Here is a 15,037-nt window from a genome sequence, read left to right as displayed (position 1 = left end):
CTCGCGTTTGGTAGTTTTTTATTTTTTTTATTTTTGTTCTTTGACGTTAATATAGCGCTAGAAATAATTTACATAAAAACGCAAAATTATATACTGTTTCCGTATGCGAATCACTATGTAAAAATGAATTGGGTTTCTATCCCCCATGGCATCGTTCAGAGTTCAGAGTTCAGGGGGCGCATGAGAGCAAATTTTGAGCATGGCGGCGTCTTTAGCGGCTCGTGTTCGCTTTACAAACGCTTTAACGTTAGTTTCCAAGTTAAGCGCTCCTACAATCCCATTACAACGTAAGTGAATGGCTGCTTGGACTCCTTTCGACGCACATTAGTTAGTTGAGATGCCGCTCATTGGTCAATTAAAGCGCCGGAGTTGCAGTATATAAGTGCCGGTAGCGTGCTTGTATGTAATGAAAACCGAAACACTACCTATAGTCACGTTTATTGAATTCGAGAAATTACCAGTTACGTGTCCGTACAATGTGATGTGCTTTCGGATATTTTTACATCTATTAAACCCCTTCTTTTTTCCCCTCCTTAGATGCTAGGAACTTGTACGGGCCGAGCTTTTTGGGCTTGGACAAGTACATGGAACAGCGTGAAAGAACACAACACCAATTCGTTGACGCTAAAGGTAATATCTTCAGCCGTTGAAGCAAATGTTTTGTTGTGTACAACTTATATTTCGTCTTACTTGTGTACATCAAAACGTTGTCTTTGCCATGTTTGTTGTTACAGATAAGTTCTTTCAAAGAATCAAGCAGTACTTCTCCGGTGAAGGCACTGGAATGGTGTTCACGGAGGACCTGAAGCATGTCGTCTGCTTGTGTGAAGACAAGGAGGAGGACATTGATTTAGTGCTGAAAATGTTGAAAAGGTAGTGTTAGTAGTATCATTGTTTGGAGGAAAAATCTAAATCGTTGCTGGAACTAAATACACTGCCCGTTGTGTGCATGACAGGTTCAACCAGCAAAACAAGGAACTGCGTTTTGGCACTTTTGTATTTGGACCAGTGGTGGTGCGCCTCTTCTATCACCTGCAGAAGCCCGACATCATTTTGAAGATGCTGCATGATAAGGTGGGCCTTCTTGATCAAGCAGACGACTGCCACCACACTAAGCCTCATGCTCACTTTAACAATTCCCTTTTGCTTTGCCCTCTTAACACCACCGTACCTTATAAATAGGGAGTGACCTTTTCGGGTTTAACCCGATTCCGTCCGGTTATTCTCCCCCCTCCCATGCAACAACATGCAATTTCAGATACCACGATTTTCTTATAACGAGGGTGATATTGATAAGCCAGGTTCCCACTTTACAGTTTGGTTACATCTTAGCTCGTTTATGTTTTCAGGATCTGGACGGTTTCTTCGACCAATTTTCCTCGTACCAGATAGCGATGGACCTCTTATACAAGACAGAACGTTATCAAGACCTTTTAAACCTCTTCGATGCAATGCAAGAAAAGCAGTTGTACGGCACCAAGTTTCCGAGGGAATGCGTAGTCTTAGCATTGGCTTCCTGTTATAAGCTGGTGAGTTCAAGGCTGTACTTTCTCATTGGTGAGCATTTTTTGTAGTTGCATGTCTTGGTCAACATACTAGAGCTGTGCACGTAGTAAAATTTGGGTCTGAGTGGGATATTGTGACGTATATACACATTAAGCTATTCTTTGAGAAACATTTTGTGTCAGTATTTGCATCAGCAATTAACATGCTATTAGCTGCATGTCCTTTGGGAGCAGGGAGACAATTCCACATTAACAATAAATTCCACAATAGATCAACGAGATGAGACTCGCTTGAAAGTAACATGTAGTTAACGAGCTTTGTATTGGCTAGATTTCTGTCAGCCTGGCATCTTCTTCGGAAAATATCCTTTCCCATACCCAGAGTGCATCTTGCGCAATAAATGTTGCTTGTTTGCTTCTTGTCTTCTCTTCATCTTCGAGGAAATGTTACCTACAAACATTAACTTCTCTCTGAGACTCAGGTATCAAGGTAAATTTGTGCAACTTCTGAAAAAGAAAGGAAGAAAAAAAAAATCTGCCACGAAGGTTACGTACCCTTTCACTGAGCGTGCTTTTCTTGTCATAGGACGTACCGTATTTAATTGCTCATAACACGCACAATTTTTTATCCAAAAATATTGTGCCATTGCGTTCAACGCGCAGGGGAAAATAGGGACCCAACTCTTAGGTGCATCGGCATAAGTACTGCGGAGATCTCCCCAGAATCGTCTCGATTCTGCTTCATCGTCGCGATTTATTCCGAGATATCTGCGGTGATCTTTCCGGAACTGAACGTCACAATTCTTCCGCACCAAATCATCTTCCGTTCCATCAAGCATAGACAAAATACTTCTCTATGCCCGTCGCATTCGCGATTCGTCACTCTGGTGCGAAAAACTTCTATAATTCACTGTGACGGTGTGTACCCTTCACCACTTTCAGTATAACAAGTGGCCACAAACTCACTTCATAACTGTTTCACTTATATTAGTGGCTTCCCAATACCTGCCGGTGCTTACAAATCATTGTTACTTTAGGCTTGCGAGACACTGTTCCAGATTTTCATGCAGCGTGATGTTATCTCTTCAGGTGATTGCTTCCAGACTTCCTGTAGCCCTGGGCGATAATAGAGAAACACTACGTAAATCAGTACTTCATAACGGGCACGCGCCGTCGTGATAGAGAAGTTAGGTTTTTGACATTAAAAAAATGAGGTGCACTATTTAGTGCTTTAGATGTTGTTTAATCGTAAGCTCTCGGTACGAAAGCTTGAGTCGTTTCATGTTGCACGGCAAAATAAGGCGAGTACGATCTTTGTCTACGAAGAGAAGTACACTCCAAACTGTAGATGAAGGTCTGCCACTGGAGTTTCAGATTTTATCAGAGTGGATTTTCTCCAGTGTGGCACACATATGAGTTGAAAATTCACCAAATTTAACCCATAGAAACTGGAAATGTCCAGGTGTGCATGCCGCTACACGAGATGATCGATGACTGGATTATATTTAGAGCCTGAAGTTTTCGGGAAATATTTTTTTTCTAAATTCGGGGGGTAAAAATGTGCACTAAATTCATGCAAATTCAGGTGAGAAAAACTTCCAGTATGCTAAATTTGGAGAGAAATTGGGCTCAGTTACTCAAACTAACTGTAGTTATTTGGTACTAATGGTAATTAACTGCATTTGCTGCCAAACAAGTAAGTTAGTGCATTCCTACAGACATGCCAGTGAGGGCTTGCCGGGTAAAAATCGGGTTTCATCTCAAAGAGGCAACCTTCATTTCGGGGTGCAAATTTGGGGAAGAATTGGGTAAAACTCTAAAACTTCAGGCTCTAATTATATTTGAGGTATTCACCATTGTTTCTCCTTGCTAACCTAATTCCATCGGTCCATGTCTGTACATAGTTGCAGTGATAGCACGAAAGTTTAAAAAAAAAGTGCTACATATTACAGCAATAATCCCGTTATCTGGATTTCTTGTAGCAAAGATATGCGAGTGTTTGTGCGCTTATAATGCCCATTGGGTAGTTGTGGCTTTATTGCGTTCTTTATTTTCTATTTAGAACACGCAGCAGTCGTACGAATATGCCGTGAAGCTCGTCCAGGATGCAAGAGAAGTTGGTGCTCTAGTCCTAAGAAAAGGTCTGACCTTTGCAGCTGCTCTAGCACTGAATCATGTGAGTCTGGCAAATATACGGTGCAGTCCCGCTAACTTGAAATCTCTTAACTTGAACGTCCTGGTCAGGGTCGGCAAAGCAAGTAAGCCTCACTGTTAAGGCCCACTGTTTAGCCCCATTGGGCCCTTCCTGTTGACTACACAGCCAATGACGAAGTGTGGATAGTGGGATTCGCGTTTGCTGGGATTTGCAATTTGCAATTGAGTTGGGTTCAACATTGCAGCTAATGTCGGCAGAGTGGAGGTAGAGGAAACAAATCCAAGTGCGTCTAACAGGTTACTTTCAGCTATGGGACATTTTGATGCTTGCCTGTAAATAACTATTTTGGAATATGAATGAGCTTCTTATATTTTACATTGCATGCCTGCAAACATGCAGCGAGACCTAGCATCTCATGATGCATCTCTGATGCAGCTATACTGGTATGTGCTGTCAGCACATCAAGCCCTTTTTCAGAGTGACCCCCTTGGGATTTAACCCTGCCTTATTTGAACAGAGCCCCTGTCCCCTTCGAGTCTGAATTAACGGATTTACGCTGGACGGCATACTTTGTCCATATGACTGCCTTGTGTTGGTCTTTCAGACTTGGTAGGCCACTAAATAAATGGCTTTTGGATAGTGTCGTGCCCTTGCTTATTGATGTGTGGTCAGGGTTTTCTTTTTTTTTTTTTTTTCCGTCTCACTAAACATTACGCTCAGTATATGCAGTGCAAACAGATGTCTTTTTTTAAGTGTCTAATTAATGGAGTTCTTCAATGTGTTATTTAGAATGAGCCCAAGGTAGCGATGGAACTGCTGGCACTTACAGCACAGTTGAACTACATCACCGTCCGAAACCTAAGAGTAAGTTGTGTATGTGTATATGAGTTGTCACTCTAAACCATATGTAAACATTAAGCAGTAGAGAAAGAAGCATAGCTTATGTTTAGACCCTGAAGTTTTCGGGTTTTATATTTTTCCAAATTTGGGGGTTAGAAATCGGGTCAATAAATTGATGTCGAAAATTCATGCAAATTCAGGCAGAAAAATTACCATCAAACTGAGTTCGGGGAGAAATCGGGCATTATTGTAGAATAAACGTTCACTGTACCGTTTATCCAGAGTGCCAGAAGTAAGGGGCAGTCGCATATTTTGTGAGCGCAACACTACAAAATATTTAGCCACGAGGTATTCGGAACTATTCGAATTAGGCCTTTGCCGAATACAGTGAACCCTCGTTAATATGACCACTGCCGTTCCCGCAGATTTTGGTCATAAAGCGAATTGTCATATTAACGAATAACGCATCCTACCCGGACTGCTACGCACAACAAAAGCTGACGTAATTATGATTTATTTTATGAAAAATCTGTTAACAATGACTACGTCAAACAATTTTCAGTCATTAATTTTTCTAAATGGACAATAGCACCATCAATTGCGCACACGTTATCGACCTTTATCTGCTCAAAAAATAACGAGGCAACCTGTAGAGCTTCGCTTGCCTCCTTCGAGTAATGCCGCTCTTCATTCCGACTGCCAAATCCCTCTTCCGCTTCGTTTCGGCCATCCTTAGGTGAAAACAGCAGCACAGTGTAACCTGGTCCCCGCCTTTTTAAGCGCTTCGGCGGTTCGAAAAGCGATATTAGTATAATCCCGAGGTCAGCGATTTCAGGGGACATCCCAAACCTTGACGCCCTACTTTAACACTCAGGTCACCCTCTGAGTGAGGTACACGAGATAGCCTCTGCCGGGGGCTCTCTGAGGGTCATGTGTCGCGGTCATAATAGCGGGAAGATAATGTCTGTGTTTGACCCTACTTGCGACAAAAATCTTGGTCATTGTCCGACAAAGGGATTGTCATATTAACGAGGGGGATTTACATGCCGGCAGAACAGTTCCCGAGAAAAACGGTCATGAAGCGAGTATGTCAGATTAACGGGGGTCATATTAACGAGGGTTCACTGTATTCTAATTGGATTCGCCGCCTGAAGAAATCGTTCAGATTCGATTTGCAGTGCAAGTGAATTATTTGCAAACCATTCGCAATGGAAATTACACTATTCGCGCAGCTCTAAAGAAAGGCCAGTTGAAAGTCGTCTGTGTAGCAGTGTACCTTAAGGGCGATATGTCTCTCTATCTTGCCCCCTATTAATTGTTAACATGGCCTGTTTGTGTATCACTGGCTTTTTTGTTCTGCAAGAGTGACTAGTGCTGACCCCTCTTTCCACATAGATGATAGCACTGGCTAACATGGACAGACTAGACGACGTTTTCCTGACACTGCGCTCGATCATTCACCAAGACGTTCCGGCTTTGTCCAGACACGAAGAGCAGGTCTGCCATGAGACTGTAAGTTCCAGGAACACTTCATCATTACCACACAAGATGTGGTAGAGGTGAACGTAAAGTCTGCTGAATGTGTGCGGTGGGGTGCAAAATGTTGGTTCTCGAATTATATTTTGCTTCAGCATGAGTAGTTTCTGGCGTCTTGTAATGTCACCAGGACTTGGTGCGCAGATGGAGGTGCAATATTAAGGCATTGCACTTATTGTTACACCCCAAAGGCCTTGTGGCATTGCATGGGGAAAGTACAACGCATGAGCATAAGAGTAGTGATTAACAGGGATTCCAGCATTCCGTGATTCCGTGATCATCAAAAAACGCAATTTCAGTGTCGGTCATGGAGAAACGCAATTTTGATTTTGGGCTCGTGTGGGGACGCGGATTTCGGTACTTCTCACTGAAAAACACAAGTTTTATCGTTTGTAAATAATGCGCTTAATTATGACATATTAAATTATTACCGTATTTACTTGTGTATAGAATGCATTCGTTTGATGTGCCCTCTCAATCTCGGGGGGATCTGTTATGGATGATTAGGGTTCTTCATTTTCGGGTTTTATGATTTTTTTCAAATTTGGGAGGGAAAAATCGGGTGAAATTTATGCACAAGAATTCGGGAGAAACCGAGGAATCTTCGGGTGAAACGAAAGGCATACGAAACAAGCCACTGCTGCGACACTGAAATGAGAAACAATAATTTTTATATTTCTGCACGAAACTGGGGCAGTGAATGACCACAGTGTTCAAACACTTGCCCGAGGTCCACAAGAGCTCGTCTTTGACTCCTGCAGGAGGGGATCATAAACTGAGGACAAATAAGTTGTCACAAGTAGCTATCTTTTCTGATACTATATAATTCACTTTTCCGACCGTTTACCGAGAACAAGTTGAAGTACCGCGAGGACTTTGGGTAGATATCGGGTTTTACCCGAAAATGAAGAACCCTATGGATGATTGTTGCCACCAGCTCGCTTGTTTCTTCACCGTTGTGTTAATGGACGAAATTAACTTACAAACATCTACAATGCTTGCATACATGAAGTTCAACAAATTCTTCGTGTGCTTCAGGTAGCCAAAGTGGAGGAATCACTGAAGCGCATCGGAGACAAGGAGAAGTCACACATGTTTGAGCAGATGCAGAGGGCGCTGCGGGAGAACAACCACCTTTCAGAAAAGAGCCTGGAAGAATTGCTCTGTGCGCCGATGCCTTCACGGCCCGTCAGTCGAGAGTTTGATAGGTCGTCAGGTTAGCCTCTTTTCACGCCATGTTACCTGCTTCAGGATAGCATCATTTCTGCATCCTGTTTTCTTTATCTCAAAACTGGAACATGTCACGGGCACACAACCTATGCACAACATACTGGTTTTATATAGCAAGACTGTGATTGAATCATGTGACTAGTTCCTGAATGGACAATGAGGACAAACGCAACATTTGGGTCTCACCAATGTCCAAGCTATGGTTTGAGATTCAAAGCCCCGAAAAAAAAAAAAAGAACGGAAATTTGGTTTTTCTTTTTTTTTTTTCTGGTGTTTCGAAAAATTGCCCAAAACATCAGTCTCTTCATCTTGTCTTGAGCTGCAACTGTTCAGCTCAAAAATAACAATTTTTTCGTACGTGGACTGACCGTTTCAGGTCCGAGGATTGGAAGCCACACCTCCGCTTACCAGAAGGTCCCCATTCGAGGTGCATCTGGTGTTCGCCTTCCCGTCCGCCACCGGCAGGGACTTAGAGACGTGGACGACTAGTTTATTCCAGTATCACCTCTTTCACATCTCCACTTGCTTTCTTCCTCTCAGAGGTAAACCTTTATATATATTGCTGTAGAAGCCACAGGGCTGTTTGTGACTAGGGTGTGCAACGTCCTTTAAACGACCGAGGGACATCCTTTAAACTTCACGGTTGGCGACGAAATTAAATAAGACAACGTATGATCAGTCTGGGGAAGATCCTCCAGGGGGATACGTTTTTTTTTTTTTCAATTTTGGTTCCATATAAGACTAGTGATGTCGCAGACCGGAATTTGCGGGAGGTCCGAGAAAATAATAATAAATATCGAAACATTCTTTAGGGAGGTTTGACACGTTTGTAGTGTCAAAATATCTACTCTTCAGTTTTGAGAAAGTTTTGACTTAGTATACGGGGTGTCTCTTGTAACGTGTCAATAACTTTTATTGAAAGAGAGCAATAAAAAAGAAAAAAACGACCGCTACTTGGGTTACAAACAGGTGATACTTTTGATATAGCACCTGTTTGTAACTCAAGTAGCAGAAAAGTAGCGGTCATTTTTCTTTTATTGCTCCCTTCCAATAAGATTTATTGCTATTTATCATATATTGTTACGTCTTTATTTGCATTAACATTACTATTTATGTAAAGGAGCTATACCTGTAACTAACAAACTAAAACATTGTTGCTCTAAAAGCATTTCACATTGTACTGTTAAACCTAAATTTGAGCCAATAAACACGTTAGGCAAGAAATGTAGTGTAGCAGCATGAAACTCGTTTATATAAATTTGAAGTGATACTGATAGTTTTTATTCACTTTTTTTTTCAGCTGCACCAACAGGCACTTCGTTGCTGTCTCGCTTTTCCGAACAGATAAAGCAAAAACGAACTTGCTTGTCTTCCCCCCAAGCCCTATTTTTTAGCGTAGCACGTAGTGCATTGTATGCTAAGTGCTACAGTGCTTACAGTACCCTCTACAGTGTGTGCAGCATCCTGTACGTGCTTCGGTCCATTTCTGTGACGTACAAATGAATGTGTCCGAACGGTATTCTTAAATAGTTGGCAGTGTGTGAGGCAGCAGAAGACGCCGACTGAGCAGGGAGAGTTACGCAAGCCACAGACTTTTGCCACCGTCTGCTGCGAGTAGAAAATGTAACGCGAGTATTTCTGCAATATATTTTTGAATGTTCGCAAGCCCATTGTAGCGCAGGACCGTCTGGCTAACGGGAACTGCGGGTCAAGTCAGTAGCGGAAGAATATTGTTGTGACACCTCGCTATGCAATTCAGTTTTTAGGTAGTTCCAAGTGGACATTTCTGGTACAGATACTGATGCATTATGCCAAGATAGCATTTACATTCTAGTTTCCATCTATGTAGACACTGGGTCATACATGCATCATACTATCTGGTTTCATCTGGCATATGTAGAACTGGACATTTGTGCTGTACAACCCAATCAATGAAGCAGGACATTCGTGTAGTCAGCTGTGAGTCTTTCAGTGCATTTAGTCGGGGGGGGGGGGGGGGGTAGACTAGCATTTAGTGCTTTTGCAAACGGGTGAACCAATAAATATTCTTCAGATGTTGATGAGTTATACTTTGTTGCACAAATTACAAAAGGTACCCACATTTATTTACATAAAATGAATGCATTCATTCAGTAGCGTCTGCCTTTGCAACTGCATAGGGTGTTTCCACAGTAACTATGCCACAGTCTGCAATCTTGACCTCTTTCACAGGCTTGTCACGGCTATCTGTCTTTGTGCTTTCGATTGTGCGGACCACGCTCTGAAAATGGAGCAAAATGTAAAGTAGCACCAGACAACACTAACGTAAAGTACTGCTTGTGACACACTTGTCTGATATCTCCAGCCCCCGTAAAAGCGGGTTACCGAACCAAGTTGTTGCACTACTGTCGCCTTCGCGTCACTTCCGTTGCCCTGGTGGTGGCGGGGCTGCGCAGCGCCACCAGAGGGTAGTGATGGCAACCCCGATAACTGCGCATCGTCTGCTAGCTCCAAATGCGTCAATGGAATAGCGCTTTCCGCGGAATGGGAATTGTAACCTGTTTTCTTTTGTTCCTGTTTACTGTTCTTGAAACATAAGCGAGGAAAGCACTTCCCCGTCGATGCATTTGGAGATAGCAGACGACACGTGGTTATCAGATCGCCATCTCTCCTGTCTGGTGGAGCTGTGCAGCCCCGCCGCCACCAGGGGAACGGAAGTGACGCAAAGGCGACGGTAGCACAGCAACTTGGTTCGGTTAACTGCTTCGGTAAGATATCGGGCAAATGCACATTTGCCCTATGACCTGCCACGGCCAAAGCAGGATATTTATAGAATAGTCTTTATAGCTGTTATGTTTCGATGAAGCTGTCATTGTAATTTTTTTTTTTTTAGCAGTGCATGTGTCTTCAGTAGTAGATTGCGGCTTTCTGCGAAGTGTTGACACAATGTCAGCTTACCATTCCCTTCACGACTTTTCCAAATACAACGTGCCTTCCGTCAAGCCAGGACGTCTTCTTGCAGGTGATGAAAAACTGAGATCCATTCGTGTCAGTTCCAGCATTGGCCATGGATAACCAGCCGGCCCCATAATGCTTCAACTTGAAGTTTTCATCGGCAAACCTTTCTCCATAAATACTACGGCCTGAAACGTATTCATAGCATCGTCGAGCTTCAGACAGCTTGGAACATGAACACACAGTGAACAAAGTGAAATACCTCCAGTTCCATCTCCCTTTGTGAAGTCACCCCCTTGGAGCATAAAGTCATTTATGACTCTGTGAAATACACTGCCTTTGTAACCCACCAAACTTCCATCTTTGCTCGGCTGAAAGTTTGAACTGATTTAATTTCGTGATAACATGATTTTTTTTCAACCAACTTACTTCAGTTTCGTGCCTCCTGCAGAGTTCTACGAAGTTCTTTACAGTCTTGGGTACAGTCTTGCCAAATAGACCAATTTCAATCCTACCTGCTTCTTTTCCATCTATTGTGATATCGAAATATACCTGGACAAAACGGGTTGAGGATCAGCATATTGCTATCGCGAGCAACAGATCAAGAAGAGCGGTAACAACACTACTCTTGCACGGAACAGCTACCGCCACCAACAACGTTGAAATCAACGTTCGCAGAGTAGGACCTGCTCTAAGAACGTTGGTTGAAGTGTCATGCAGTACACGCTCTCCTCAGTCAACTGGACACGTGTGCATTTTGCAGATTACCAAGCCCACATCCTATGCACTAACCTGTTCGGTAACTTTCGGGCCCTTTACTTTTCCTTCTGCACAACTAACATAGGCAAAGTAGGTGAGCAAAACACAGCAGATGACTACTACATTCATCTTGACAAAGAACAGTGCCCGCCCAGAAGAACAAATTTTGCGCACGCGTCTTACGAAGACCGCGTAACTCATAAGCCGATAGCGGGCGTTTTCTTGTAATGTTTCGGCCGGCTTCGGCCGTGGACATTTCTGATTGGTCAATGGAGTTACATTGTTCACAATGTTGCCAAGCGCGCCATTGTCATAGCAGGTGGGTAATCTTAAATCTGGGTGGGGGAAATGGAAAGTACAGCATCGAGCTCGAGCTGCTGCCGATGTTCACACCACTTCTGTTCATTCAAACAATACCAACAATACTTCGTTCCTTCTCGACTCGGAAGTTTTTGCTCCACTCAAACTTCAAAGGAAATTGTGCGGAGATTACAAGGACAAGAAGTCAAGAACTAAATTTGAAAAATAAATACTAGCGGAGCAACATTGGGCCAATAAACTCGGCTCGGCTTGCGGCTTGCCTTGTCACTTATACCTTACAACCTGGCTATCACCTGGCTAGTAGGTCATGCTGGCTATAACCTGGCTTGCCTTATAAGCTGTTTTTTGAACACTTGCTGCTGCGTGGTGAAGAGAAATTGTTACTTTTAGCTCTGCTTTTACTACACATCAATAACCGACTACCCAAATTTTGTGTTCGGTAGGTATCTCGTCCACACACATTTGCATAAAAGTTGAGTATGAGACTCGTACTCAACTTTTATGCGAACGGGCCCATGTGGTACTGTCAGTACTGTCATGCAAACGACGCTGACATGATGACAAGTGCGCATAAAAATTGAGAGGTCAAACCATGCAGTCAAACGTCAGATCGCTGAATAATAATGTAGCCGTGGAGAAAAATCGCAAGGTGAGCCATGAATTACCACGAAAAAAATGCACAAATTTTTCTTGCGGTGTAGCAGTTGGCTCAATGAGAGAGAACATACCACATAGCAGCAACAACGTTCTCACTTGCAGGACTTGAGAGGGAGACTTCGCAAGGATTCGAACAAAATTAGGTGAACCTGATATCGAACACGAACCATCCCCTATACCTGTTATTGGTTTATAATATTTTGTATATATCTAATGTGTGTTTGTTTAATACATTTTGATATCTGGTAAACACGGAAAACTACTTTGTGTATCTCTATGTATGTGTTGGCTGCAGGAGGAATGTCGTGGAAGGCGACTCCAGCAATAACGGAGTATCGTTGCCAAAGGTGGGGACACTTCCTCCACTCGCCGCACCTTTCGCGCGCGTTTTTTGCGACAATCAAGCAGGCGGGGCTAAAGCAGCAACTCTACTATTTTTTTTTTTTCTCTCGACTATTTCTGTTGCTATATTGCGTACAGTTCTTGTTGGGTATGCGATTACCCGTGGAGGACTTCATATTTCTGTAAAAAAAAAAAAGAGGTTGGCTTGACAATTTTCAAAGTTCGATTGAAAAAAAAATTCCCTCACTTAAAAATCGTCCAAAGCCATCCGAAACGGCGACAAACGTTTCCACAAGGTAACTACCGAAAGACCGACAATCCTCCGACGAGTATCGCCAGTAAGAATTTTTTATTACGCAAGTGAAACACCCTGTATATACGTTACCTGAGTACCTCTACCTGAGTACTAATATTAATTTTGTTAAGAATTTGTAATACTAAGAATTTGTTAGACATGTTATATATACGTTCTGGGTCATGAGCTGGTAAATAAAGTTAAAACTCGGATAAGTTGGTGTGTTATACTAAAATCAGTTAAAACCTCAGTGCAGCAGGTGATGGTGAAGATATGGTCCGGCCCACACCTTAGTGAAGCCAAAGGAAGTGAGTACAAGGAGACGACGACAGTGCATCGTCGTCGTCGTCTCCTTGTACCTTGATCCCTTGTCTTCACCATCACTCGCTGCACTGGGTTATCTGTCATACAACGAATGTCGCATGTTTTATTGCTCTGATTTAGTGCTGTCTTAATCACGTTCCGTAGTTTTTTTCTGATCACAACCGCGGTCGGCGACTATACCCTCCAGAAATACTCTTGTTTTGCTACATACAGAAGCCTACGAAGTTATGTTGCTGTATCTTATGCAGCGCACATATAAATAATTGTTTGTTGGATTGGATCGGTATGTGCAAGTTATTCTTACGTGTTAACTATATCTTAAATACATAGTGGTTCGTAGCGATACATCAATCTTACACAGTTCTGTATATACCTGGCCAACCTCCCTCCGTCGATCACGTCCATTTTTTTGTGTGAGGAAAAAGGAGAAGAAGAACCATAACATCTCGCATCTCTACGCCGCCGATGACTGTCAAATTAATTCTGCTAGCATTCTCCCTGTTGGTCCTTGTGGTTCTTGCCCACAGCACGAACTGGCTCCGTCAGGGTTCGGAGGAGTCCAGCCCGGAGTTTGCCGTCGTCGGTCGAGCCCTGAGCACATTCGCCAAACGCGGAAAAAACCCGTGCGTTCCAAGGGGAAAGATTCTCGCTGTGATTCAGACATCGAGGCCAGGTTACAACACGACCTTCTCCGTGGTGGTCGTGTTCCTGTCCAACGTCCTGCTGGCCTTTACTTTGTTTGTGATGGTGGCAACCCGGTACCTTAGGTTGGACATTCGCAATGCTTACAGCCAATATCTCAAGTCTGCCTACCCGCGTAACGTACCCCATGCTGTGCAAGTTCGCGATAGTTGACCGATTTTGAGTGGGAGCTATACACGCCGTAGTTATCGTAGATAGTGATGGTGTCGTGTGCTGTTTCCGAGAGGTCTGCCTGCCTGGGTTCTGCGCGCGCTTAGGATGTTGAACTGGCGGATTGTTTGGGTGGTCCGACTAATAAATTGAGCTATGGAGTCATTTGCATCTCTCGCCGTTTGTTTTGTAGAGGAAGATAACGAGATCGAGAGCACGTCTAGGAACAGGGTCGCTACGCTCCATTCATTGGGGTTCGAGTTCTGTAAAATAAACACCTTTGTCTCATAATGTAAAAAACCCCGAGACTAGGGAACACGAAGGGACAGACACAAACACGAAGTCTCAAACACAGCTTCGTGTTTGTGTCTGTCCCTTCGTGTTCCCTAGTCTCGGGGTTTTTTACATTATGCATCATCTTCACCAGCTCGCTTGCTTCCTAGCCATTTTTTCATTACCTTTGTCTCGTCTATCTGCCTCTCTGACTCCTCCCCCAACCAACGACACTGAAAGCCACACGTGCAGCATTGCTTCGGTGACCACATCTGCCAGTGGCCCAGCGACCCCCATTTATTGTTTGCTCAAGCCCAGTCGGAGTTTGCACTTAAGGGAATCCACGCGGTATCATTTGACCGTCCACGCATTTTCCGGGCGAGACATCGCTGAAGTCGCCGACATCGTGGCAAATCCAACCCCTGTATACCTCGCATCTCAAGCAGGGCCGACCTGTTCCCCAGTTCACCAATACCTCCTGATTAGGGTTCGGAATCCCGGGCAGTTTTTACAATCCCGGGATTTCTAGATGTGGATCCCGAGACGGGATCGGGTACGATTTCGGAACGGGAGGTGTTGACCCCCCCACCCCACCGAATGAACGAATAGTGGCGAGTAGGAATTACCTCACGCACTTGGAGTTGCAGTTTTGTTTTGTTTAGTTTCGGATTCGAATTTGCTTGGCAACGCGGCTCAATCCGCTGTGTAAATCGTAGTTCCGACCTCTTACAACGCACATTACGTCTGAACCGGCAACCACCCGAATTTATTTGGGTTCAGCGAAAAATACAGGTTTTTAGCGGTTTTTGATTCGGGTTCAGTTTCGGTCCCGATCCCTGCGTAGCAGACGACAGGAAAAGACGCTGACTGTGTCGTCTGCTAAGTGTGTAGGGCGCCACTCCCGATATTCCTCGCTGTGTGAATGCTCAACAGAGCACGGGACGGAATTTCGACTCTATGAGCAGAGTTTTCGCTTTTTCTTCCACTAGGATCTTCCGTGAGGATGTCGCACCT

At 43.8% G+C, this 15,037-nt stretch overlaps 2 protein-coding genes across 2 annotated transcripts; one reads left to right on the top strand and one right to left on the bottom strand.

Moving 5' to 3' along the window:
* Window positions 1-182: 182 nt before the first annotated feature.
* Window positions 183-9,222, top strand: LOC135389099 (pentatricopeptide repeat-containing protein 2, mitochondrial-like). Its single transcript, XM_064619072.1, has 11 exons — window positions 183-287; window positions 538-630; window positions 735-873; window positions 957-1,074; window positions 1,350-1,529; window positions 3,568-3,681; window positions 4,450-4,524; window positions 5,896-6,012; window positions 7,075-7,252; window positions 7,643-7,808; window positions 8,567-9,222. Exons 1-10 carry the CDS (start codon window positions 200-202, stop codon window positions 7,753-7,755), a joined length of 1,215 nt encoding a protein of 404 aa, XP_064475142.1. The 5' UTR covers window positions 183-199; the 3' UTR covers window positions 7,756-7,808; window positions 8,567-9,222.
* A 127-nt stretch (window positions 9,223-9,349) lies between these two features.
* Window positions 9,350-11,254, bottom strand: LOC135389100 (peptidyl-prolyl cis-trans isomerase B-like). Its single transcript, XM_064619073.1, has 5 exons — window positions 10,993-11,254; window positions 10,630-10,752; window positions 10,463-10,571; window positions 10,204-10,388; window positions 9,350-9,526 (listed from the first exon to the last, which is right to left on the bottom strand). Exons 1-5 carry the CDS (start codon window positions 11,158-11,160, stop codon window positions 9,392-9,394), a joined length of 720 nt encoding a protein of 239 aa, XP_064475143.1. The 5' UTR covers window positions 11,161-11,254; the 3' UTR covers window positions 9,350-9,391.
* Window positions 11,255-15,037: the final 3,783 nt, after the last annotated feature.

This window comes from Ornithodoros turicata, chromosome 3 (assembly GCF_037126465.1).
Source record: "Ornithodoros turicata isolate Travis chromosome 3, ASM3712646v1, whole genome shotgun sequence".
In the NCBI taxonomy this organism is placed as follows: Eukaryota; Metazoa; Arthropoda; class Arachnida; order Ixodida; family Argasidae; genus Ornithodoros; species Ornithodoros turicata.
This window is presented reverse-complemented; position numbering and strand designations above follow the sequence as displayed.